This window comes from Gossypium hirsutum, chromosome A07 (assembly GCF_007990345.1).
Source record: "Gossypium hirsutum isolate 1008001.06 chromosome A07, Gossypium_hirsutum_v2.1, whole genome shotgun sequence".
Lineage (NCBI taxonomy): Eukaryota > Viridiplantae > Streptophyta > Magnoliopsida > Malvales > Malvaceae > Gossypium > Gossypium hirsutum.
This window is the reverse complement of record NC_053430.1, coordinates 9,517,548-9,544,233: the sequence shown is the minus strand read 5'-3', so window position 1 is coordinate 9,544,233 and position 26,686 is coordinate 9,517,548. Positions and strand designations below refer to the sequence as shown.

Below are 26,686 nucleotides of genomic sequence, written 5' to 3'. Positions count from 1 at the left end.
ATTAAATATACAATATTATATGTATTACTTACTAATATAATGTAAACATTAAAAAGAGTGTTAAATTAACAATATATAAAATTTGTAAAAAAAAATTAAATTAAAAATAATATAAAATTTTAATTTTAAAAAATAATATGAGCAATCCTAAAATAAATTTTAAGTTAACTATTTATAGATATGTACAGACTTAGATAAAATTTTATACTCATATTTTAAGCAAAACCGAACTTGAACAAATATAAAGTGTGTCAATACCATACCTAAACCCAACCTAAATCTAATCCAACACTATCCATGAACACCTTTAAATCAGACAAGACAAACTGATCACACGAAAAGACAAAAGGTTGAACCAACTTTTAAATGAATTGTATGGAACTAATTACACTAGACCAAAAAAATCGATCGAACCAATATTTAATAATTTTTTTATGGATTGAACTTATAAGACTTAGAACACCATCTATCCAAACGAAACTTATTACAATCGCTACATACACATTTGAAAACCACATATTTAGAGTATACAAGTATGTTTAAAAATAACATATCATAAATAATAAAATGTATAATTTAAAACTAATTAATAATGATATCAAATATGTATGATATTAAAATATAAAAAATTAAATCGTGAGTAAAACAAAATTTAAACACGTAAATACATCAAATTAAGAATCCTAAATGCATTACAATAGTTTATTATGATGTTGTTATCAATCTTAAATTCGTATCAAGTCAACTTGTGATATTAACTCAATCGAAAACATTATCAATTGATAGAAATAATAAAATATGTATAATAAAATTAAAAACTATAGAACAAAATAAAAAAAAATTGATTGAGTAATAAAATTAAAGTTTTATCAGTGCAAGTGGTATGAGTTTAAATCACACCATATGCAAATTTTTTATGATCTTTTTAAAAAAAATTAAAACAACTAAAATACCCTTAAATAATATAACTTAATTTAAATACAAAAGGATATTTTCTCTAACCAAGTTGGTTCCCTATTGACTCTTAACACCAATTCAATCAAAAACTTAAATAATAGTATAGATAAACAGGTAGAAGAGTCCAAAATTGTATTAAAAGTAATACTTGCACAATACCTGTACCAGTGTATTTTTTTAATCTTTCATGTCTGTTTTTACCGTCTATTCAAAATTCATGACTGCCTCTTTCAATAATATCAACTCTAAAGTTCAAATTTACGTTCTTTCCTTGGGAATACAATGTCCCTTACTATGTATATTTTTTAGCTTGGTATTAGAGAGATTTCATGGATCAACTTATTTAACGCTTTCTATTTTCATGTTTGCTCTCATTCCAAGGTGCATAGGGATAACTATCATTTGAAAAGAGAGAAAAAGCAACAATTGTTGGTTGAACGTCCTCGAAAGATTATATCCTCCTACTCATATTCTAACATACATTGGTATAATTGAAGCAACATTTAAACTCATCGGAGAACAAATGTGTAAAAACACTAGAAAATGAATTGAGAGTTACCAATAAAAGGAAGGCCATCTCAAGTGTGTTGTATGAAAGGCCTAATACTGAAACAAAACTCTAAATGCAGCTCAGCTAACATCACTTAAAAAGATGCCAAATTGGAGGACTTACCATTCAAAATATCAGCATGGGAATTACCCAGCATGTAACCTCACATCTTTTATAACTTGGGAATAGAATTCCCAATGCGGATCTGCCTCTGTGATAGCCTGTTGCCCGAATGGATTTTGCTCCACAAACTTCTGAACATTCTCTGCTACAGCTATCCGTTCAAGATAGTCTCGAATATCTCCTCCAGGTGCTGTTGCATACATTATTTAACCATGACAATTGTGATAAAATGCATACACAAGGATAAATAAAATGAGGGAATTAGGTACACTACAGATGACCGTTGATGCAAAACTCTAATGCCAGATCTGTAACACGGACCAATATCATATACAGGTAATGATCTATAAAGCCGCTTGGGCTCCCCCCCAGCGCCCCCCCCCCCAAAAAAAAAAAAAAAAATTGCTGAAATATGAGAGTATATCCAGTTACTGAAACATAACTAAACCATCACTAGCCAAATCTACAAAGTTATGGGCAAGCCAAACAAAGGTATATCCATTGATCTTGCAGAAGTTAATGAAGCATTACCAACTGTTGAAAAGATCAGCTGAAAATGATTTAGGTCAATGATGTTTTCACAATACCTAGAAGATAAATATATATATGCATAACTGACTTGAGATAATGGCACGACAATCACATTAGTATGATTACTGACTGCACGTACACTGTTCCATATAGTGAACACAGCTTTATAACACAGTAATACATGCAAATACAATGACTCCATTATCGGAGTTCCCTGACAGGAAAGACTTATTTGGACCCAACAAATTTATGATTTTAACATAGGTCAAGAGTAGGATTTACAGGGCCTATTTAATAAGATTCACTTTTACATTTTTCTCTTCTGTGAAAAAGGCCTAAAAGGTAAGATCACCAATATGCCCCCCGTGAAGGCTTATATACTACATCAAGGTCCATCTGTTTGTGTACCTTTAATTCCCTAAAACATGCTTAGCTCATGTCTCACCTAATGAATGATCATCGGCATCCGTGTATTGATAAGGATATGGAAATATACCAGTATTTGCCTACGAATGAAAAGATAGAAGCTAGCATAAGTATTAGAGCAGCATTTGAATTTCAACAATCCAAAGTGTTAAATAAGCCATATTCACCAAGTGAGTAAGCAAATAAAGGAAAACATTTAAAAACTCACAGGATTTCGCAAAGCCTTATATGGCGAATCATCCAACAATAGTGTGTTTGATTCATCATAGTCACCCTTCCTCCAAGGAAGCTCGGGTAAACACCTATCCCATAATTTTCTAAGTTCCTTCAAAACAAGCGGTTTCTCCTCATTCTCGAGGGTTTTGAATTTTGTAATTGTACACAGTTTCCGGTCCTGCAAGAAACCCATATCATGAGACGAATAAATTATACACAGCACTAACATATTAATGTACTTACAGAAGAGAGAAGCATCTATAAAAAAAATTCATGCCACTTTAGCCCACAAGAGTTTTGCATATCTGGCTTATATTCCCCCCAATCAAATACAAAACTTGATGAAAATCAGATTTATTTAGAACAAGAATGTTATTTTAGTTAAAAAAGGAAAGTAACAAAGCTAGTTTCCTTAGGCTCTGTTTTATCTCTCGAGTATTTTGAGTGTGCATACTCGTGATTCAACTGGCTGGATTGGATAGATTTAGAAATGTTGGGTATTACTATGTGTTAAGTACTATATCGTTTAATGTTCCATAAGATATAGATGTATTAGTAGTAGGGTAGATATATAAGCATATAGAATTGAACTTGGAATAATATATAACCTGTATACTGTATAGTTCAGCTTCAGTATGTCATTTATATTTTCAAAAATCACACATACTAATTAAAACCACCTTATGTGATTAACTAATCATGCAAATGTAGCTCATTGATTGAAGGCCATGCATACGATGAAAAAGACAAGAAAGAAATGATATAACCAAAACTTTGGCAATTATCCCATTACTAGAAATAGTTAAATACCACAGGGAATGTTGCTTACCCAACAGAAAAACAATTTACGTTTCCATTGTTTTCTAAGAAGAAACCCAATCATCTTGGTCATGTTTCTACTGCAAGAACAAGTAATAGCAACATGGTCAAAGCATAGCGTCATTCATGAAGGAGCATTACATTCTACAGTTCACTTATGTAACATGGCAACGCTTAAATAATAATAATAATAATAACAACAGTATAACTATGGAAGACACTTCTCAAGCAAAGGCAGGAGCATACTTAACTCTTGATGACCAGATTCCGACATTAAATGTCTTGAAGCAAAATTCGAGAAATTCAACACAAAATGGTCTAATGAAAACTGTAAAGAGAAAAAGAAAACATGAGCCACAGTCGAAGTATAATTAATGGAAGACAAACAAAGATTTCAGATATTTCTATTTCAATTACTATATATTACCTCCTTTCCCATCTACTCTAGTATTTGGCTTTCTATTTGGTTGTTGAACAACATCTACAAGAATTCCATTCAAATCAAGCACAAGAAGCTTTTTCCTAGGACGCCAGACGCTTTTTCTTTGAAATGAAGAGTGCAATGTTTGTGAGAAATTGTTCTCTTTAACATTAGTTGTTAGTGTAGCATTGTCTTTTACGACTGCCAAGTTTGAAGGAGAAGCATTAGCTGCTAGTGTAACATTGTCTTTTGTGTCAGCCAAGTTTGAAGGAGAAACATTAGCTGTTCGTATAACATCATCTTTTGTGACAGACAAGCTCGAAGGACAAACATTAGCTGCCAGTGTAACATCATCTTTTGCAACAGCCAAATTCAAAGGAGAAGGATTAACTTCTTCCATCTTGGTTTCTTTCTCAACATCCTTCGACTTCTTTCTTTTCCTTCCTTTAAGATCAGATTCAATGCCTATGTTGTTGCCCAATGCTTCCTCTGAAGCCTGTGCAGGCATAGCGTGACCTACTGGTACTTCACCGGACCCATTTTCCGAACAACCAATTGTAGGCTCCTTCTCTCTATGCTCAACAGAAATCTGTATTGGGCCAATCTCCTGGACATGTTCTAAACCATCTCCCAATAGATTACAAGACTTCTTCTTCTTGTGATGGGTTTTTACCTTTTTTGATTTTTCAATAACTTCAGTTTCAGGCATAACAATATCTCCATCAACACGGGGATTTTGAATTCCTGAAAAATCACTTTGCTTATAAGTTATCAAAGAAATTTTGTTAGTATTTTTCGACTCTACAGTTTCTGATATAGAAATAGGATCCTCCTTTCTAATATTCTTTTCATTAATAATTTGAGGTTCAGTACACCTACTTCCATTTTCAACTTCATTACTGTCCTTGCCATTGCTCTTTGAGCTAATATCTTCATCCTCCATGACATTAAGCGTTGTCTTCTTTCCTTTCCCCTTCTTCTTCTTCTTCCTTTTACTTTCCAGTTGAACAGTTTGTTCATTCAATTGAGCCCCTTCCAGTCCAGACTCCAAATGAGAGTCACTTTTATTCTTTTCATCTACCAAAGAGTTGTCAACTTCCACAGATGTAGCCATCTTACTCTTCTTTTTCTTCCTCTTTCGCTTCCTTTCAGAATCAGCCGATTGTCCTTTCAATGGACTCTCCGAAACATTATTCTCCGGAGTCTGTACATTTGAATCTCTACCTGACACGGTATCATTCATTAACCAGTTCGGTTCTTCCTTCAATCCCGATGACTCCAAAAAAGAATTTTCTTTCCTCTTTCTCTTCTTACGCGAACGACTCGATTGCTCTGCCCCTAAATCAACGTCCTCTGTTCCTAAACAAGTTGCTTTGTCAAGGGATTCACCATCTCTAGTTTCAATATCTCGTTCCATCCTCTGTTTCTTCAGTTTCTTCCTTTCAGAACGGCTCAATTTAGCATCCGAGACCGATGACTCTGAAACATTTTTCACTTCCATTTTTTTTAATTCCAAGGTCGATCCTGTTTTCATTCACCGCAAATTAAAAATTAAAACAAAAAGCGCAGAAGATTAAAGCTATAAAATAAGCAATGAAGCATCAAAACAATCCCTTAACAATGAGCAAAGGTAAAGGGGGAAATGTTTTAAAGAAGAACCTGAAAATACTAAGCAGCGCCGACGCAGAAAGTTGTTGTAGACTTTGCATTTAGGGTTTTATTGTCATATTGTTTTCCGTCCCCAAACCCTAAACCCAATGATAAAAGAGCTCATGTGCCTGAGTTGATGGAATGTATCGAAATTTTGAAATAATGATATTTTAAAATTTTAAGATATGTTTTAAAATTATAAAGGTATTGAATAAAAATGTAATTATTATAGTAGTAATTTTATTTTTTTGTAATTATAAAGATAATAATTTTTTAGACGTGTTTGACTCATAACTTAATACAATTTATATCATAATTCCCTTTTATCATATAAAAATTATTGGTATAATAAAAACAATTTCTAAGCAAGTAATAAAAATTAAAATTAATTATCATATGTATTATGTTAGTTTAAAAAGTATTCAATAGCACGATTACTAATAAAAATAACAAGAAAAACAAACATCTTATCTGATTGTTCTAGTGCATATTTGTTGGGTTATGCACCTTATTGTCATTTGAATTTGAATCTAAATCATTATGATTATCGAGATTTTCTTCCTTTATGTAGTTTTTGAAGTATGAATCATCCCAGTTCTACATATGATTAAAATTATGCAACATCCTAGTGCAATCAAACATTGTTTATTTTTTTTATACTTTACTAAGGTGATGTTTGATATTGGTAATATGATAAATATTTTTTTACATTGATAAATGCATTTTCAACCACATTTCGAGGCATTGAATATCACATATTAAATAGTTCACGAGCTATCTTCTATGCTTATGTCTAGTATCATCCTTTCAAATGGTATCTTACTATGTCATATAATGCAATAAAATATTTTCTATTTGCATAACTAACATCAACTTTATAATATTTAAATTTACAATCCAATTAATCTATCACTTTAATTATAAAAACTTAAATAGACTTATTTTTTATAATATGAAAATTAAGTAAAAATAATATAAAATCTATAACGTATAACCTTTTTAAGAAAGGGCTTTATAAGTTGTCCAAAAATAAGTTATGATTAAAAAATAACTATAACATTTTTTTCTATAAATAAGTATATTATTTTTATAATGTATATCATGAACATTGAAATAATAGATTTCTTGGCCATAAGTTTTTATACATAAATATATTATAGTACTTTTATAGCATGTAAATTATTTTTTATAATGATTTTATTGATTATAACTTTAGAATTTCTTGGGATTTAAATAGTATAATTTTTTTTCATAACTTTATAAATGTTATGTTGTCAATGGATGGAACATAAATGGTGTTGTAGTTGCCAATGGTTATATAGGCAGGACAACGAGTTATTCTAATCAAAAGAGGATGCTTTACAAAACTCATATACTATCATGAGGAAGAAAACACTGTGGCGTTTCATTATAATCAAGTATTACGTTTTATCCATCACCACCAAAAGCGGTGACCTCGTTGTTATAACTTGTGACAGAATTGAGGTGTAACAAATTATACTAACAAGGTCACGGCCTTCAGTGGAGATAAATAACACAAATTACTTGATTATACTGGAAAACCCATTGTGTTTTCTTTCTTCGCACTTGTGTATAGGTTTTATGAAGCATGCTCATCTGATGAGGAGAATCTCGTTGTCGTGCCCACATTAGCACTATCAATTATGACCCCGATTATGCTCTATCATTTGATAAATTATGTATAATTGAAACCTTAGTTACACTTCAATTCAAGATGGTACAATTGCCATCAACTTGGACCACGAGTTGCAAAGCGGTCCCAACTTATCATGTGATGGCTTCAGTGTGTCACTCGCGAAAGATATTGGAGGAAATGTAGAAATCGCGAACTTAATGACTTTAGTGTATCACTCACAACCAAATCTAAGATTTTGGGTTAAGCAGCCCCATAGACCCAACCGAGGAGTTATTGGTGGAGCATACTGCATAGACTTGAGACAAATGACTTGTGACTGTGGGAGATTTCAAACACTTAGTTATTCACGCGCACGTGCAATTGCGACATGGGCCTCGGCACGTGTAGATTGCATAACATATGTTGACGAAGTTTACAATCTTGAATGCACGTATAAATTTTGGAAATCTGAATTCCCACCTATCCTGGATGAAAACATGTGGCTGCTTACCTCGCATGATCCTTTCGAGTTGGCACTAGATAAGAACTCATAGCATAAGCCGAAAGGTTGGCTAAGTACTCAACTCAAATATGAGACAATATGGATATTCAGGAGTAGGGAGACACACCAAGGTTATTATGTTACTGTAGGAACCTAGGGCGTGCAAAGCCAATATGTCCACACAACCTGAGAACATCTTAGAGAAAAACTAATTAAAACACTAACTCATGCAATGAAAACACAAGCCAATGTTTTAATCTTTTTCCGTACCTTCTAAGCAATTCTATGCTCTTTCAAAATATTGTATTGAACAAATGGACGGAGAAAAACTTAAATAAAAAAGTAATAGAAATAATTGTAAAATTTAAACTCACAATATGATATGGTACAAAATAAATCAATTTAATAAATAAGTTTCGTATATTGTAAATAAGTGTACATTTGGGATGTAAAATAAAATATACAATTTGGAAAAATTACAAAAAAAAAAATCATTGGCATCCCAAATGTGTATTGAGTATTTGGTTGAAAAGAACGAAGTTTAAAGAGATTTATATAAAAAAGTTATTGGCTTTTAGAATCATTTTAGCCGTTGGAAAAGTTAGCATTGAAATTATTACCGAAAATGCATTTTCAGGAGAAAAAATAAAAACGATGAATACAATTTCCTTTCTCTCTCAAAAAAATAATGTACATAAACAAAAAAAAAACATAATTTCTTAAATAATTTTTTTAGGCATATTTGTAAAATTCTGCCCTACCCAATTTTATTTGCGGTATTGATTTTAAAAATATAAATATATATAAAATCAAGTTAATTTTCTTATTTGCAGTAAATTTATCTTTGATCTTATATAGAATAAATTTGATATATATATATATTAAGATTTATAAATAAATTAAACTTAAAATTTCAATTTAATTAAAACACTATTCAAATTTTTTGAATATTTTTATATAATTATTTTATTTAATATATTATTAATTAATTAAAAACACTAAGTTTAACTTAATTAATAATATTAATTCCTTTAAAAGATAATATTATTACATTTTATTTGAATCATATCATTTCGTTCCTAATCTTTTTTGTCACGATTTACTTATTAAATTGTTCTGAGAACTAATTTCGATGCAAATTTTCTTAATTACTCTTTCCATTAATAATAAACATTTACTTTATATTAATATTATTCCAAAACATTTTTCGTTAGAGTGAACTATACTTGTAGTAATTTCTTTTTTGTGATCCAACAATTAATATATTTATTTTGTTATTTAATTATTTAATTTTGTTATTTTTGGTCATTATCTAGTTAATGATGGCAGTTTTTAAAATTGACATAATAAAAATTTCAACTCTCAACATTTATACATTGTGTCAATTTAGTCTTAATTACGAAAAATTTAACCTTAAACTTTTACATATTATGTAATTTGATTTTTTTTACAAATTTATTTTTTTGTGATATTTTCACCTAAAAAACTAAAAAGATAAATTTATCAACTAAATATGATTGAAAATATACACATAAATAATAGAAACATCAAAAAATTCAAGATAATAATTTTCATATTTTCTTATTTATTTAAAATTTACCCTCAATGCAAAAAAATAACAAACAAACCATATTAAATGTTAAAAGTTAATTTATTTTAAAATCAAGACTAAATTAAGATGATTTATAAATATTGAGTTAGAAATATTATTATATCAATTTTAAAAATTATTAATATTATTCAAATGATGATTAAAAAGATAAAATTAAATTATTAAGTTACCATTTACGTAATTAAATTACCGATAGTTGAGTGGTAGTGGGTACCACGTAGTTTCCTCTTATCGAATAGTATGCGGTGGAACCAATAATTTAAGGCCTATTTTATTTTCTTTTAAAATTTAAAGAAATTATTATTGAATAAAACAATTGAAAAATAAAAGCTAAAAATCCCACCCATAATTTACCTTGTTCTCTGCTTTCGTTTCAGATTTCAGATCTGATCAAAGAACAACCAAACAAACAGGGTGAGAAGCTAAACCTAAATTTTTCTAAAAAGGAAACCGATGCTCAAATTTCTTTTCATTTATTTATTTCTGTTTGTTTCCTGAGAAAATCCTGATTGTATTCGATCTGTTTTTTCCGCTTTATGCTCTAATAACATGGCGTTATACATTCGCGATATTTTTTCCGCTTTATGCTTTGACATGGTGTTATGCATTCCGGGTCGATATTGTATGATGAAACGTTAGGCATTTGGCTTTCCTTTTCTTTTTTTCTTAAATCTCCTTGAAAATGTTTTTGAATCTCATTTATGTAATTGCATCTGGCTTTTTTAGATCTTTTCTTGATGATTTGCTTGTTAAGTTTCACATCAAACTGAAAATTTCAGCACAATGTGAGACTTTGAATCAGATTGGATTTGGGTTTACTAGCGGGCTATTCTTGATTAAAAGACATTTTTTTAATGGGAAATCCTACTGCATCATATGTTGGATTTTATCTAATCTAATGTGTAATTAGTTTCATTTCTGAAACTTGAATTGAAGTTTGGGATTTTGTAGATAGCCATGTTACTTTGGAAACATTAAGTAAATCCATGTTAGAACTCACCTTGAGTCCGAGCAATATACGTAAATGGTTCTTGTTAATTTTTTATTTTCAGTTTATAACTATAGATTTATTGTTGTTTACTGGAATATTTGTTTCTTCATGGATTAGTTGCTTAGAAGTCCCAAGTTAGAGAACATGGGTCGTGGAGTCAGCAGTGGTGGGGGACAGAGTTCTTTGGGTTACCTTTTCGGGAGCGGAGAAGCTCCACCTCCAAAACCAACCAACGTCACGAGTACTGGCACCACCAGTAATGAAGTTCCTCAGAAGCAGATTGAGGTTGTGAAGGAAACTGTGCAAAAACCGACCACTGCTTCACCATCATCGGGTGATGCCAAGGAGATCCCTGCAGGTGTTCCAGGGAGCAAAACGAACAACTATTTCCGAGCTGATGGCCAGAATTGTGGCAACTTTCTTACGGTAAAACACTAGTCTCAATTCTCTTTAAATGGTCACTTAGTAATGTTTGATCAAATGTCTGCAGTTGATCTACTCAAAGAATTGATGAATTTCATTTTGCTGAAATTTCACCATCTATAATATCATACTCACTTTCAAAAATGATGCTAATACTTTATGATTGTCTATAGAGGTGTTCATCGGCCGGGTCGGGCCGGCTCGGGCTGGGCTTAACTAAAAAATTATACCCATTTATTAGGCTCGGGCCAGGCCCAAAAAACGGGCTTAAAATTTTACCCAAGTTCGACCCGGATAAAAATACTAAAACTCGGGCTCGGCACAACCGTCCGTATTAATTTTTATATTATTTTAAATATATATATAATACATCAAAAATATTAAAAACATCGAAATAAATATTTCCCAATAAATTAAAAATGAAATTTAAAAAATATGTAGACTTAAATAACACTAAGATAGATGCGACTTAATAAGCAAATGCTTCTAAAAGTAATAAAAAATTAACAAATACCTTTAAAATAATAACAAAATTAATAATAAAATAAATTTTATATAATATCCAAACAATAACAATAAAATAGTAGAATATAATAGTAAAATAATAGCAAAAAAAACAAGAAAATAACATTTAAAAATAAAAAAATGCAGTTTTTTTTGTCCTTAAGTGAATTTGGGCCGGGCTGGACCTGGATTCTAGTTAAAAATATCTTACTCGAGGCCTGATTTATTTTTTAAACTGGCTTTATTTTTTTGTCTAAGCCTTTTTTTTGAGCTTATATTTTTGCCCAAACCCTCTCAAATTTTGAGCGGGCTTTCGAACCTGGCTGGGTAACCCGGCCCATGAACAACTCTAATTGTCTATATCTCATATCTAATTAGAACAGAAAAAAAAAATCACATCTGGCAGTTATGTTCTGCTTTGCAGTTTGCATAAAATTAAAATCATATGCTGAAGCTCCTAGATGAGTTCACTTGACGTAAATGATTAGGAAATGATATGTTGGGATTCAGGAGGAGCATTTCCTTTTTTTTCTTTTCTCTAACTAGGAGTTTTGAGACTAATCCCTGTTGGGCCAAAAGTTTATAAGGTAAAACTCATATTGGATTTTTGAGCGTGTCTATTTTTTTTTTGTATATTTTTAATTAAATTTAATTAATAAATTTATTTTTTAGTTTTTTAGGTGAAAGGGTCATAAAGAAAAGTAAATTTGTAAAAAAAAAAACAAATTACACTAAGTGTAAATGGTATGGTTTTTCATAATCAAGATTAAATTGACATAATATATAAATGTTGTGGGTTAAAGTTATTATCATGCCAACTTTAAAAGCTGCCACGTTAATTAGATGATGACAAAAAAAAAAGATAAAATTGAATAATTGAATAACCATTTTTAACTTTTCATAATCAAATGACCTAAAAAATAAATGTACTAATAGTTGGGTGACCAATAGTTGAGTCACTACTATTGTAGTTGACCCTAAGAAAAAATGTTTTGGAATATTTAATATAAAGTAAATGTTTATTAGGGGTGAGGTCCTCACCACCTCAACTGACTGTTGGTTGACCTCTGTTTATATTTAATATAAAGTAAATGTTTTGCAATCATAATCTATTGTAGGGAAGTTGACCTCTGTCGCCAGGGTTGGATCCAAAGGGTAGGATCCTCGGCCTGGTTAAAAAAAAAAAATCATTTTGGCCCCTTTTAGAAAATAATAATTCAATTTTGATATTTTTAACATAAACTCTCAAATTTTATAAATTTATCTTGACCCTAACACAAAATTTCTGATTTCATCCGTGTTTATTACTAAATTATGGAAGCTTGAGTCAGGGAATTGCCAACTTTACATTGTTTTCCCTGTCTTGGTTTATATGATTTAGCGGTCTGAACTTCCCGTGCACCAGTATCATGTTGAGATATGGATATGAATATCCGTATGCTGAGATCAAAATTATATTATAAGTTTTGTCATTGTATTAGCTTATGATTTTATAGTTTCTAGCATGCCCCTCAAAGGGTTTTCGTATTACGTATGTTTGGCAAAATCATGCATGCATCACACATGCTTATAACATTCATGCTTCAAATTCGATACCATTTATTTTCTTTGGAGTAAGCATAAACTAAATAGTTGGATAACTTTGTCTGTGGGCAGGAGCGCAGGACAACTAAGGTTCACGCAGCGCCTGGCGGTGGGTCTTCCTTGGATTACCTGTTTGGTGGCAGCGAGAAGTGATATGTGAGATATTAAATGTTGGAACCACTGCTTATGGTTGTCCTAAAAGGTTTGGGACAGAAAATATTTAAGTATAAACAATATGTTGGTTTCCCTTCCATCCTGGACTTTCTGGAAACTTCAAATTAAGCTTTTTCCTATCTAAGCAACTGCTTACCATTAGTTAACCATGCTTATCCAATCCTTTCATCAAGTGTTATAAGTATCTTTTATCATATATTAAAGTAATATATTCAAGAAAAAATGGAAACTTGCTTACATGAGAGCGCATATTTGTGATAAAGTGGTATGTTTTATCGATTTGAATAGTTGGTTGGGTTAAAAAGTGAAGGAATGAGAGGAGGAAATAGAAAGTGGGAAGAAAATAATTTGAGTGTGCTAAGGAATATAAGTGAGAGGAAAGAAAATAGGAGGATGATTATTTTTCATCTTAATGCATTAAAAGTAGTTTTTTTTAAATTGAAATGATAAAAGGAGAGAAAGTGAGAAAGAGGTATATGCTAGTTTAAAATTATGTATTTTTTTAATTGTTTTATTTTATTTTGTTTTAATTTTTAATTCTATAAAGTCATGGTTCCAAAGAAACATTTTTTTCTTCTATTTTTTTATTTTTCTTATCAAGCACACTTATGGAATGGACAATTATATTTCTTTTCTATTTTTTCAATTTTTTTCCACTCTACCAAGCAAAATTTTAGAGTGTGTTTGTTTTGAGTATAAAAGTTGAGGGATAAGAGAAGGTAGTGGAAAATTAGAAAGAAAATAATTTTAAGTGGGCTTGATAGAGAAGAAAATATTTTATTCTAATATATAAAAATAATTTTTTTTCAAATTGGAATGATGAGAAGAGAAAAATGAGAAAATTTTGTATGTTATTTCAAAATTATGCACTTTTTTTAAAGTAAAATTATGCATTTTTTTAAAATATTTAATTTTTTTAAACGATGAAAATAAAATTACCTTTTTCTTTCTATTTTTTTATTGTTCCTACGAAGCATACTTATAAATTTTATTTTATTTTATTTATATTTTTATCATTCAATCCTTTATCTTTTCAGTTCTCTTTTCATTCTCCCCACGCAAATGCCTATAGTCTTTTCATTCAAGGAAGAAATATACAAATGCCTATAAGGCTATTAAACCATATTATTTCCAGTAATAACTGTTTTTTTTATAAAAGAAAATTAGGGATTTTAAGATTTCCTCACATTCACCTTTTCTTTTCTTTTTTTTTTTTACTCATTCAGGGGTTCTTTTCTCTTTTGAAAAGCTGCTCTTCTTAAGGTTTCCCTAAGCTTCTCCAATTTGCTGATTGAATTAGACATCTAGGAGTTAAGAAAGGTAGTAAAGTATAATTGGCAAATTTTCAGCAATAACTAAACTGAATTTTGTGAAATAGGGGAAAGTTAAGTTGCGATTTTCCTATTAAGTAAAAAGGGACTAAAATTGCAATTAACTCATGGAATAATGGCTGGGTTAAACTGTGATGATTGGAAGAAAAAAGTTATCCATGATTATGAAGCGAGTAGGTGTTAGGTGTCATTTGGTGGATTAAAGTGAAAAGTGAGTAAGGTGTTAGCTTAATTAAACAAGCTTTACATTTCATGCTTGTTTTCTTAGTGGACAATTGAATGGAGCAAAAGAATTAGCCAAATTTGCTATCATTCGGTGGAGAAAGAAGAGAAAATTTACAACAAAGTTACTATCATTCGATCAAGGCGAAAAACGTAAGAAGTTTGCATAACGCTTAATTTTTTATGAAAGCTATTCTTAAATTCATGTAAACTTGATGTTGTTAAAAATTTAAGGAAAGCTAAAGCAATCATAACTAAGGTCCTAAGAGAGTAAAGGTGAGAAAGTTGGTCATTACAAATTTGAATTGCGTAAGTTTTATCTTGAAATAGTGCTAAATATTAAGGAGGGATCATAGCTCACTTTAAAGAGAGAGAATGAAATGAAATGCTAAATAAAAGATTGAGAATGAAGTGTAGGGAGTTTTGGTGTAATGATCCAAAATTTACGGGCATTGGAAAAGTGTAATATCGGGCCTCCATATGAGTAAATCGAGTTCAAAAATAATTATTAGAAATATTTATGAGTCTAGTGATGTGTTTAATTAGGTTTAAATTAGGTGAATTTAACTTAATTTAGAGTAATTAGTGAAAAAGACTAAATTGAATAAGGTGTAAAGTTTAATTATAAAGTAAAAGATAATAGGGACTAAATAGGTAAATAAGCCAATGGCTTAAGATGAGGCGGCGATACATGAAAAAATATTAGATTTTTTTTATTTATATTATAAAAATATTATTTAATTAAAACATTATAAATTATATTAATTAAAGTTAAGATATTATATTATAGGAAATAAATAAAATAAAGACAATTGTATGATAAATAAATTAAAAATTTGCCAAATGGATGGTGATGATATTGAATAAATGTACAAAAATATATGTGTACAATTGTAATATTTATACTTGTTATTAAATAAATATTTATTATAGTGTATTATTATTGTTATTATTAATTTATATTAATTATATTATGAGATTTTTATAGGATAAACAAAGTAAAACATAACAAATGTAGGGTGATGATGAAATATTATATGATGAAATAAAATGAAGAAAAGTGGATGGAGATGATTTATTACAAGTGTATAAATAAAATATATACATTTGTAATATTTATATTTAAATTGGAAAATAAATATTTATTAATTATTATTAAGTTAAATAATTAAATTATAAGATTTTTGTTTGATAAACAAATTAAATAATGACAATTGTAATAAAATTATTAGTACAAATGTAAAATAAATATATAATTATTTATAATTTAAGCTAAAAGATATTTGTTATTAAATAATTATTATATATTATATTATTATAACATAAAGTAAATAAACTGAAATAAAAGCAAAAGCAAAACAAAAAAGAAAGAAATAGAGGCATTCGAAACAGAGAAAAAAAAAGAAAGAAAAGAAAAAGGTAAAATTAGGGTTTAAGGTTTAAAGCTTTGATTGTTAAGTCAATTAAGACCTTTTAATTTAATTTTGATGATTTAGAATAGACCTGCTCATGGGTCGGACTACCCGGTCCGGCCCAAAATGTGGGAGGGTTTGGGCAAAAATATAGGCCCGAAAAATGGGCTTGGACAAAAAAATGAGGTCCGTTTAAAAAATGGACCGGGCCTCAGGTAAGGTATTTTTGGCCTTGGTCCGGCCCGAATTCACTAAATGACAAAAAAAATTGCTATTTTTTGTTTGTTTTTTAATGTTATTTTCTTGTTGTTTTCTCCCTATTTTGCTACCATATTACTATTAGTTGCTCTTATTTTGTTGTTATTATTTGAATATTATATAAAACTTATTTTATTATTAATTTTGTTATTATTTTAAAGGTATTTGTTAATTTTATTATTATTTTAGAAGTATTTTCTTGTTAAGTTGCATCTATCTTAGTATTATTTAAGTCTACATATTTTTAAAATTTATTTTCAATTTATTGGAAAATATTTTTTTTGATTTTTTTAGTATTTTTGATGTATTATATATATTTAAAAATTATATAAAATAATATAAAAATAAACACAGGTGGGCCGGGCTGGGCCCGGGTTTTAGTATTTTTATTTGGGTCGGGCTTGGGCAAAATTTTAAGCCTATTTTTGGGTCCGGCCCGGCCCGAGCCCAATGAATGGGTCTAAATTTTTAGTTGAGCCCGGCCCGAACCCATGATCACCTCTAATTTAGAAGCTATAAAACAAAGATTTGTTCAAAATAAGTTGAGGTTTTGGAAGTTTATAGGTTTTTAAGCATGGTTCATGTTGGACAAATTGTTGAATTAGGGATTTAATTGAATGAATTTCAAGTTAGAATTGATAAAGGGATTAAATTGTAAAAGAAAATATAAGTTTTGTGTTGTAGGGACTAAATTGAGAAAAATTCGAAATTAGGGATTTATGCTAAAAATTTAATAGTTAAATTTGAGTTTGGTCAAAATTTGAATAGAAATAAAGTATAAATTGAGTTAGGAAAGTAAGTGAACTTAGTTAAGATCAAATTGAGAATAAGGAAGAAATTGAATAGAAATTCAATTATTATTGTAAAATTAGTGCTGTAATTAATAGTATAATTATTTAATTTTCGTAGCTAATAAAGAATTCGAGGTATCGATACAAAAAGGGAAGGAGAATGTCGTCGAGGAGTAAATGCGAAATTCGGATTTGTATTACTATAATTCAAATTATTTATTTATTCATTAAATGTTAAATTAAATATATGTATATGGTAAGTAAATTATAAGGTAAGTGTTATTGTTGAATTGAATGAGAATTGAGTTGAATGATGAATATGTATTGAAATTGAATTGTATGTGGATTGAAATGAAAAAGTATATTGAATTGAGTTGTAATTAAATTGAGAATGGAATTAAAATTGAAAAGTAATATGGAATACCCTATTAGCTAGTCGGGCTGAGTCGGATATAATTGGCATGCCATAGGATTTGGAAGAGTACGGGATTTATCGGCTTTGCTGATCAGGCACTTTATGTGTCATATTTCACGACCTTGTGTGTCGTTTCAGGCACTTATGTGCTGTATACTGATCAGGTACTATGTACCGTTTTAGGCACAATGTGTTGTACTTAGAGGTGATCATGGGCTGGGCCACGCCAGGTTCGGGTTGGGCTCAACTAAAAATTTAGACCCATTCATTGGGCTCGGGCCGGACCCAAAAAATGGGCTTAAAATTTTACCCAAGCCCGACTCAAATAAAAATACTAAAACCCGGCCCCGGCCCGGCCCACCTGTATTTATTTTTATATTATTTTATATAATTTTTAAATATATATAATACATCAAAAATACTAAAAAAATTAAAATAAATATTTTCCAACAAATTGAAAATAAATTTTAAAAAATATGTAGATTTAAATAACACTAAGATAGATGCAACTTAACAAGCAAATAACTCTAAAATAATAATAAAATTAACAAATGCCTTTAAAATAATAACAAAATTAATAATAAAATAAGTTTTATATAATATCCAAATAATAACAACAAAATATGAGCAACTAATAGTAATATGGTAGCAAAATAGGAAGAAAACAACAAGAAAATAACATTCAAAAACAAAAAAAAAAGTAATTTTTTTTGTCATTTAGTGAATTTAGACCGGGCCGGGCCTGGGCCAAAAATACCTTACTCGAGGCCCGACCTATTTTTTAAAAGGGCTTCATTTTTTTGTCCAAGCCCATTTTTTGGGCCTATATTTTTGCCCAACCCTCTCACATTTGGGCGGGCCTTCGGGCGGGGCTGGGTAGCCCGACCCATGAGCAAGTCTAGCTGTATTGGTGTGTTTGGGTTGGAATCCGTGTATCCGTCAAAGTCCGGGTTTGTTAATAGGGTGAACAACTGAAATAAGAAATTTAAAATAAATTGATTGATTATATTATTGAAAATATTGAAAGAAATGAGAAAGTTGAATTATGGATTAAAATTGAGTTTCATAATGAAAGGCATGAACTTAATGTTCATGTAGTGATTGAAATTGTTACATGTGATATGTGATGGAAATTTAAGAATAGCTAAAAATTGTATTGTTATTGTTAATTAATGAAAGTTTAAGAATGAATTGATATTTGAGAAATTGGATAGTTACTTGCTTGGTAATTATAATTCTTTATTGCTATTATAATTTGAATTATGGTAATACCACTGAGTAAGGAATACTCAGCGTACAGTTGTTTCTGTGCGCAGGTTGATAAGAGTCCAGTGTCCTGGTCCAGCATTCGAACGATCTTGACTCCAACATCAAGATTTTGGTGATGTTTTCTTCCTTTAAGTGAAAGTGGCATGTACATAGGGATTATAATGGTTATTTTGGTATGTTATATAAATTTTATTGTAAAGAAAGGTATTTGGTGTTTTGATAATTAATTTAGTGAAATGGTAAAAATTGTTTATGGCATTGGTATTGAATTGAAATGGTTTGAATAGTTTTATGAGCTAATTAGAAATGATAATAGGGTTTTCATTAATTAAGTTGTTAAGTCAATATGTCAAGTATGATTTAAGTATATTTGAGTATATAAATGCATTGGTTGAAATACTGGAATTGGTTTGGTTGCAATTGGAAATTTGCAGGGAAGGTTAAATATTTATAAAGGGGTTATATTGAATTTAAAAAAAATATGAATGAAGTCAATTAGAAAAAATTTATATGAATTTATGATTATATTATAATATGTTTTTTATTTATTTAAGAATTATTTGTAAATTGTCTGATATGTCCGGTAATGCCTCATAACCCTGTTCCGGTAACAGTTTAGGGTTAAGGGGTGTTACATTTGGTTATACTAGAGTAGGTTGAAACAGGATTAGTTAGTTGGTTAAAGATTCTGTTAGTTGGTTAAATAATAGTTTCTCTCATTCTATGTGTATATATACTCTCTTCTATCTCAATAATATCGAAGCTAAAATTTCCGATTCATTCGTGAGTAAACAAAGTGAGTATTCTTGCCTTTGTATGTGAGTTACTTTCATGGTATCAAGAGCTCTTTTCTGGGTTGCTTTTTGTTGTGCTTGATGGCTGTAACTTTGCATGATGTGTCTGCCAATGAAGCAATTTATCCAAGAAACTCTATTCTTGTTCACAACCCCTCGTCACTGTGTTTTCCAGATGGAGAAAGGGCTTACCGAATTGTTCAATCTTTTCCTCACCATGATACAAGGAAGCTTAAAAATGATACTTTTGTTCAATGGCAACATCAACTGAGGCTTATCATCGATGGATATGGACTTACTGACTACGTTAATGGCATTATTCCAACTCCGTCTCGATTTGTATCAGATTAGGAAGGGAAGTTAAATTATAACCCAGACTTTGTATCTTACCATCAACAAGATAAACTTCTTGCATCTTGGCTATTATCCACAGTTAGTGGCGATCTTTTATCGTATTTTATAGGTGCCAACACAACCCATGAAGTATGGATCACGGCGTGCCATTTGTTTACCGTAGCTTTTAGTGCCAAAATTCTCACGTCTATGAAGATTTTTTGGTGGCTGCCCCGAACCCTAATGCTTTTTCTCTTTATGGGTTTTCATCAAAAATTCCTTTGTTCTATGTATGTTCTCCCATGTTTTACCTGCTGACCCATTATCACAAGCTAGTCTCATGGCCCAAGTGAATTAGGTAACTTATTTGCCAAAGTAGAGTGGGTCAATGACATATGGGCCTCTTACTATGTTTGGGTCTGTTGCTCCGTCCTATGGGCCTGTTGCTATTAGTTCCTTTGCACCTGCTTTGCCCAATTCTATTGGGCCTTGTTTGTCGAATGTTGCTACTGTTGGGACTCGTTTACCGGATGCTGCTAGACTAGTTAATGTTTTGTCCAACCAACCTATGTCTTGGCCATCTACCTCCACCGAAATGTCTGTTTGGTACCCCAATTCTGGTGCTACAAATCACGTCTGTCATGAGGCTTCCGTATTAAGTAATATGAGTGAATATTCAAATAAAATTCCTCTGCTTATGGGTGATGGTTCTTGTGCTACTATTGCGCACTTAAGCCATAGTGCCATTTCTACTTCCCGTAAATTGTTGCACTTAACAGATGTGTTACATGTACCTAATACTCGTAAAAATTTGCCCTCAGTTTCTCAGTTTGCTGAAGATAATAATGTGTTTTTTGAGTTTCATCCGTTTCATTATCTTGTAAATGATATATATACCTAAGAAATTTTGCTTCGAGGCCACACATATGAAGGATTCTATCAGTTTTCTCCGGTGTCTTCTTCAGACAATATAAGTTTAGTTCGAAGTTCTGACATTTCTCTCCATAATGCAAAATTGGGCACTAGTTCTTCCTTGACTACTAAGAGTAATTTGTTTGAATTATGGCATCGCTGACTTGGACACCCATCGTTGAGTATTCTCCTGTTTCTTTTACAATCTTATAATTTTTCTATTCCTACTAATAAAATGCAACATATATGTTTTGATTGTCAACAAGAGAAGTCACATAAGTTACCATTTTAAGCCTCTACCACTGTGTATCATCATCTATTTAATCTAGTTGTTTCTGATTTATGGGGTCCCGCCCCTGTTAGTTCCGGGACTAGTTGGTATTATGTTTCATTTGTTGATGTTTGTAGTAGATTTACATGGTTGTTTCTCATTCAAAAGAAATCTCAAGTTGTTGATTGTTTTATGCGGTTTCAGAAATTGGTGAAAGTTCAGTTTGGCAAAGACATAAAGTAGTTTCAGAGTGACTAGGGTGGTGAATTTCACCCATTTACTTCCTTGTTGGCTCAACATGACATTATCCATTGTGTTACATGTCTACACACATCAGAGCAAAACGGGATTGTAGAACGAAAGCATCATCATATAGTTGAATTTGGGTTTACATTACCGGCTCAAGCTCATTTACCAATGAAGTATTGGGGATATGCCTTCTCATGTGCTGTCCATTTGATAAATCGGTTGCCCACTCTGGTTTTTCAAAACCAGTCTTCATATTTGGTTCTTTATGTTACTTATCCAGAATATGATTACCTTCGTGTTTTGGGGGTTGTTGCTACTAGTACCTTCAACAGTTTAATCAACATAAGTTGGAGTTTTGGTCCGAACCATATACTTTTCTTGGCTATAGCTCTCAACACAAAGGTTATCACTGTCTTGCTTCGGATGGATGGATGTTTATTTCTTGACATGTGGTGTTCGATGAGGATCACTTCTTGTTTGCTACTTCTAGTGCTCCATTGGCATCTACAATGTCAGATCGGGTTACCACATTTTGCCTTATCATTCACTCCTCTTTTACACGTAAGGTTTCCTTAAATGTTGCTCCATTGATTCAACCGACAGTTTCTTCCTCCGAGCCAGTCCTAACCACTTCATTTCAGAACTTGAATCCTGATGCCTGCTGACTATGCTAGTCCTTGTTTCAACAGTAACTCCAACACTTTTTGTCCTACACAAGCAGTTCTCATTTCTATTTATTATCTTCAACCTTAGCCTATCAATACTCATTCTATGGTCACTCAATCGAAGGCAGATATCTTTAAACCGAAGGTGTTGACAGTTAAACTTATTAAACAAGAGCCTCATAATATTGATGAAGCCTTTTTTAGTATGGAATGAAGGATGACTGCTCAGGAGGAATATGATGCTTTGCTTCATAACAACACTTGGGCTTTAGTTCCTTTACCTCCGGGACGAAAGATAATTGGTTGCAAATGGTTTTTTAAAATCAAACAGAATGCGGATGGTATAGTGGTTTGCCAGAAAGGGCGGTTGGTTGCCAAAGGGTGTTCTCAAGTTCGTGGGTGTGATTTTCGTGAAACATTAAGTCCAGTAGTCAAACTTGCTACAATTCGCATCATTTTGTCTATTGCGATCACTAAACAGTGACCATTGCGACAAATTGACGTGAAGATTTAAAGCTACCTAAAACCGTAATTAATCCTATGAAAGAACTTAAGAATCGAAATTAGAACCCCTAATCAAACCTTAATTAATGCTTGGAAATGTTATTGCTCAAAAGGCTTGTCTATCTCTATCTATATACAAATGAGGAAGGGTGTCTTCCTTTATATAGGCTAAGGCCGTTTGATCTTACAACTAGGATTTAATACTTTTGATGATTAAGATCAAGTCTCTAGAACATTCTCTACAAGTTTATACATGCCTAGGCTATTATAGAGATTTTGAAATGTTCTACTTGGTTCATAAGGTTTAGGTCTCTTTCTTGGACTTTCGAACTTTTTCGAGCCTTCTAAACTCTTTTGATGTGTTTTAGAAGTGTGTGTCATGTTCCAAAAATCTCTAGGATTGTTTTTCAAGAGTGCATTATTTTGAGATATTGTCTTGCTATTGCTGCTTAAAATGAGACATGGGTTTAATAAAGCCTAGATATATAATGAATCCGATATTAACATTAATTAATAATATGTATCCATTATTTTTATATTTAATTTTATAAATAAATTTATATTTTTAAAAAAGTTATATTTCATACATATATACTTTTTAATGATATTTCATACATATATTTAAATAAATATATATAATGGAGTAATGTCGTGACACTAAGAGTTAGAATACTCAAGGTCATGACACTAACTCCTCGAGGTCGCAATACCGAAGTTGCTTGCTTGATTCCTTCCTTCTTATCCCTCAGTTAAGTCCTTGAAAGTGCATCAAACATATAATTATAACATAATTAAGAAAAAGCAATAAAAAGACTCGAACAACACTCGAAAACAAGCTTTTTAGATGTGAAAAAAGATTAATTTGTCATATTGAAATACGACATATCAACAACTTAGTACTAGTTAAATATTAGGAAATTAGTGAGCCAATATTTTCTTACATTTTATTTTGCATGTAAATACCATTAAGGATAAGTACAAAATGATATTAATGAGAATAATGAAATTTTATTTAAATCAATTTGTTTGAAAAATAAAAAATATATATAATGACAAACTATACTAAAGGCACTGTATCCCGTATCCCGTATCCCAATAGCTTATTAATTGATTATGTTTATTTTGTGTCTTATTATTATTATTTATAATTGTATTCGTTGTAATTTTTCATTCACTTTGCATCATGAACTTAATCCTACACCTAGATATGTCTTACTAGGAGGAGTGGCCTGAGCTTTCGTGTGGTCTTTGTTACCACATTAGTTCGATAGGATCATTTCATGGTTAAGACTGACTTAGCGTTCGGGTGACACTATCACTGCATTCGCCATGGAAGTATTGCCACCCAATAGCTAACTTTATAAAAGGGAACCCATTCGTCAACAAATGACGTTCTTTTAAACTTGGATTCCCTGCATGGAGTTAACTGAAAGCCAACCTATAGTAACTATTTTAGTTTTTAAAACTTAAATTTAAGAGTTGTACGTAGCCTTTGTAGCCAAACCCTACCAACTCATCTTCATTCTTTTAATGAAATTGTTTTACTATATTTTTTCTTCTTGTTACTAGAATATTGCTTTTGTTTTATTAAATTTTTTTTTTTGCTTCTATCATTTTACATGCATCATTCGAAAAATATTATACCAGTCTACTTTCGACGCACATCAATTTTATTTAAAAAGAAAAATTAATTTAAGGGGAAACTTTTTGATACCATGTAACCACACTCTCCAACATGAGATGTTTGGTTTAAAAAACAAACTCCATGTTATTTGAATTTTAAATAGTAAAATTTAAATGTAGCATCAAATTTAGATAATTCGACAGTGTATATTTTAATGGGAAATAATTTATTAAATCGTAACATATTTAAAAAAAAAATTTATAATAATCTATTCCTATTTAAAATCGTCGAATCACTTAATACTATAGTGAAGAGATTTGGAGAGGCCTAAAAGCATTACCAAAAGGCCATACGATTGCTAAATTAGTATTAGCATTACCAAAAGACTTTAGTTTCAGTAATTTGTAGCGTTAGGCTTGGGTGTTAACGCTAACAAAGGCCTAAATCAACTCTAACAAGCATACCAAGAGAGCACACAAACAACACTTTGAGAGTTGAGAAATTTCTTGGAAGTGTTATTGCTGAAAAGGCTTGTTTATCTCTGTTTATGTACGAATGAGGGAGGGTGCCTTCTGTTATATAATTTAATGCCCTTTGATCTTACTACTAGGATTTGATACATCTGACGGTTAAGTTTACGTCATTAGAATTTTATTTATATTCTATACAAGTTTATACATGGTTAGAATATTTTAGAGTTTTCGAAATGTTCTACTTGATTCCATAAGACTTAGGTCTCTTTCTTAGATTTCTAAACTTTTTTAATCTTCCAAACTCTTTTAATGTGTTCTAGAATTATTTATCACGATCTGAATATATTTAAGATTTTTTTTGTTTTAAGAGTGTAAATTTTAAAATATTGATAAGACATGGGACTAGTAAAGTCTATGCATAATGAATCTGATATTAGTATTGGATTGGAGTATGTGACCATTATTGTTATATTTAATTTTTAAATGATTTTCATATTTTTAGAAACTTATATTTCATAAATGATATTTCATATATATATAAATAAATATGTATATAAGGGTAGTCGAAGGGAAATCTTCAAATTATAGCTTAGATTCTAAACTATTACTCGATTTTCAAATGATGTAATTCAATCATTAAAATATTAATATAATATTAATCAATTTTTTTAATCAACCAAATTCATTTTCAAAACTATAGAATACTTAGTTTCTAAAGAGATTTTCAAAACAACTTATATTTTGACCATTAAAAAGACAATTTATAAAATTTTAATAATATTAAGACAATTTAAATATGATGTTTGAAAGAAGATTTTATATTAAGAAATTAAAATAAATCCGTGTATTAAACTAATGATTAGCATATTTACCGCTCTAAATATGATTTGATCATGTTGTTGTTAAAATTTTATATTCTTCTTATAATTTAAAAAATAAATCAAAATTTAAATATATAGAAGACAATTAACTTAATATAACAAAAACATCTTAAAAGAAAAAAAAAGGAACTCGAGTACGATAAATCACCGAACTTTTAGTTAATAAAAGAGAGTAGGAATTGGTTGGGTGTAACATGATTGATTGTCCAATGTCAAAATCAAGCAGGTGGTGGGGCACTGCACTTCACTAATGGAAACAATAGAGAGCAGAACATCAACGATGACGACACAGGGCATGAGCTTGTTTGTGGAACACTTCCAAGATTGTGCTGCGGGTGGTGGTGACGGTGGACCCACACTTTTCTCTTTTTGTTGAAAGCTTATTATTATAAACATCATCATCATCAAAAGATTTCAATCCAAATTGAATCAGTCAGCAAAACTTTTGCCAGATTTGAAGGGGGGGGGGATTTTGATTTTACATACAAAATTATGTCTCTGTTTGGAAATTTCGTAGCCAATATTTACACTTCCTATTCCCACGGGTAAGAAAGAGTTCGAAAAATCTTATCGCAACACCTAAATCAATGCCCAACATTTTTGTGGTCGAGAGTTCGATAAGTGATATTTTTTGGGTAAATTCAGCCTCTAAACTCCTCTTGAAGAATTGCGTCAACGTGGACTATCCAATGAGACGTGTCAATGATAACCCAACAATAGCTGAATTTGACGTCTCCATTGGATTTCCATCTGCTCACCAAAATGTTTTATATATATATTTAGAATGATCATCAAATTAAAATAGTTAAATTTATTACTTCTGTTAATCTAAACCCATCATTTTACATTCCATTATAAAATAAATAATTATAATCACGAGAGTTAAGTGAGATGACAAAAATCTTTCTTACTTTAATCAATAATTGAAGATTCAATCCTCACCTTAAATATGAAACAAACAAATTTAATATGAAACAAATTTAAAATTCGTAACCAACATCCATTGAGTCTACAGAATTTAAATAATCAAATTCGAATTCAAATACTTATTTATCCCTTTAAAATTCAAATATTTGAATTAGAAAAAAGAAGCCCAAAGGAATAAAGGCATAAAAGCTTTACCCTTTCTTCAACATTCAGACCAAAAAGAAAATATTCAAACA

General features: G+C 30.5%; 2 protein-coding genes across 4 annotated transcripts; one reads left to right on the top strand and one right to left on the bottom strand.

The window, feature by feature from the left end:
- Positions 1 to 1,483: 1,483 nt before the first annotated feature.
- LOC121232090 (uncharacterized) lies at positions 1,484 to 5,860 on the bottom strand. Of its 3 annotated transcripts, XM_041117519.1 has the most exons (8): positions 5,703 to 5,818; positions 4,923 to 5,567; positions 4,050 to 4,787; positions 3,869 to 3,950; positions 3,633 to 3,702; positions 2,796 to 2,981; positions 2,607 to 2,667; positions 1,484 to 1,820 (listed from the first exon to the last, which is right to left on the bottom strand). In XM_041117519.1, exons 2-8 carry the CDS (start codon positions 5,542 to 5,544, stop codon positions 1,654 to 1,656), a joined length of 1,926 nt encoding a protein of 641 aa, XP_040973453.1. In that variant the 5' UTR covers positions 5,545 to 5,567; positions 5,703 to 5,818; the 3' UTR covers positions 1,484 to 1,653. The 3 variants fall into 3 exon arrangements, 2 of the variants coding, with proteins under 2 accessions (XP_040973453.1, XP_040973452.1); XM_041117518.1 differs by having other exon boundaries at positions 4,050 to 5,567; positions 5,703 to 5,860; XR_005930302.1 differs by lacking the exons at positions 1,484 to 1,820; positions 2,607 to 2,667 and having other exon boundaries at positions 2,953 to 2,981; positions 3,874 to 3,950; positions 4,050 to 5,567.
- Positions 5,861 to 9,704: 3,844 nt separating this feature from the next.
- LOC121232089 (protein SPIRAL1-like 3) lies at positions 9,705 to 13,243 on the top strand. The gene is made up of 3 exons (XM_041117517.1): positions 9,705 to 9,857; positions 10,552 to 10,860; positions 13,018 to 13,243. The coding sequence occupies exons 2-3, from the start codon at positions 10,579 to 10,581 to the stop codon at positions 13,096 to 13,098; spliced, it is 363 nt and encodes a 120-aa protein (XP_040973451.1). The 5' UTR covers positions 9,705 to 9,857; positions 10,552 to 10,578; the 3' UTR covers positions 13,099 to 13,243.
- Positions 13,244 to 26,686: the final 13,443 nt, after the last annotated feature.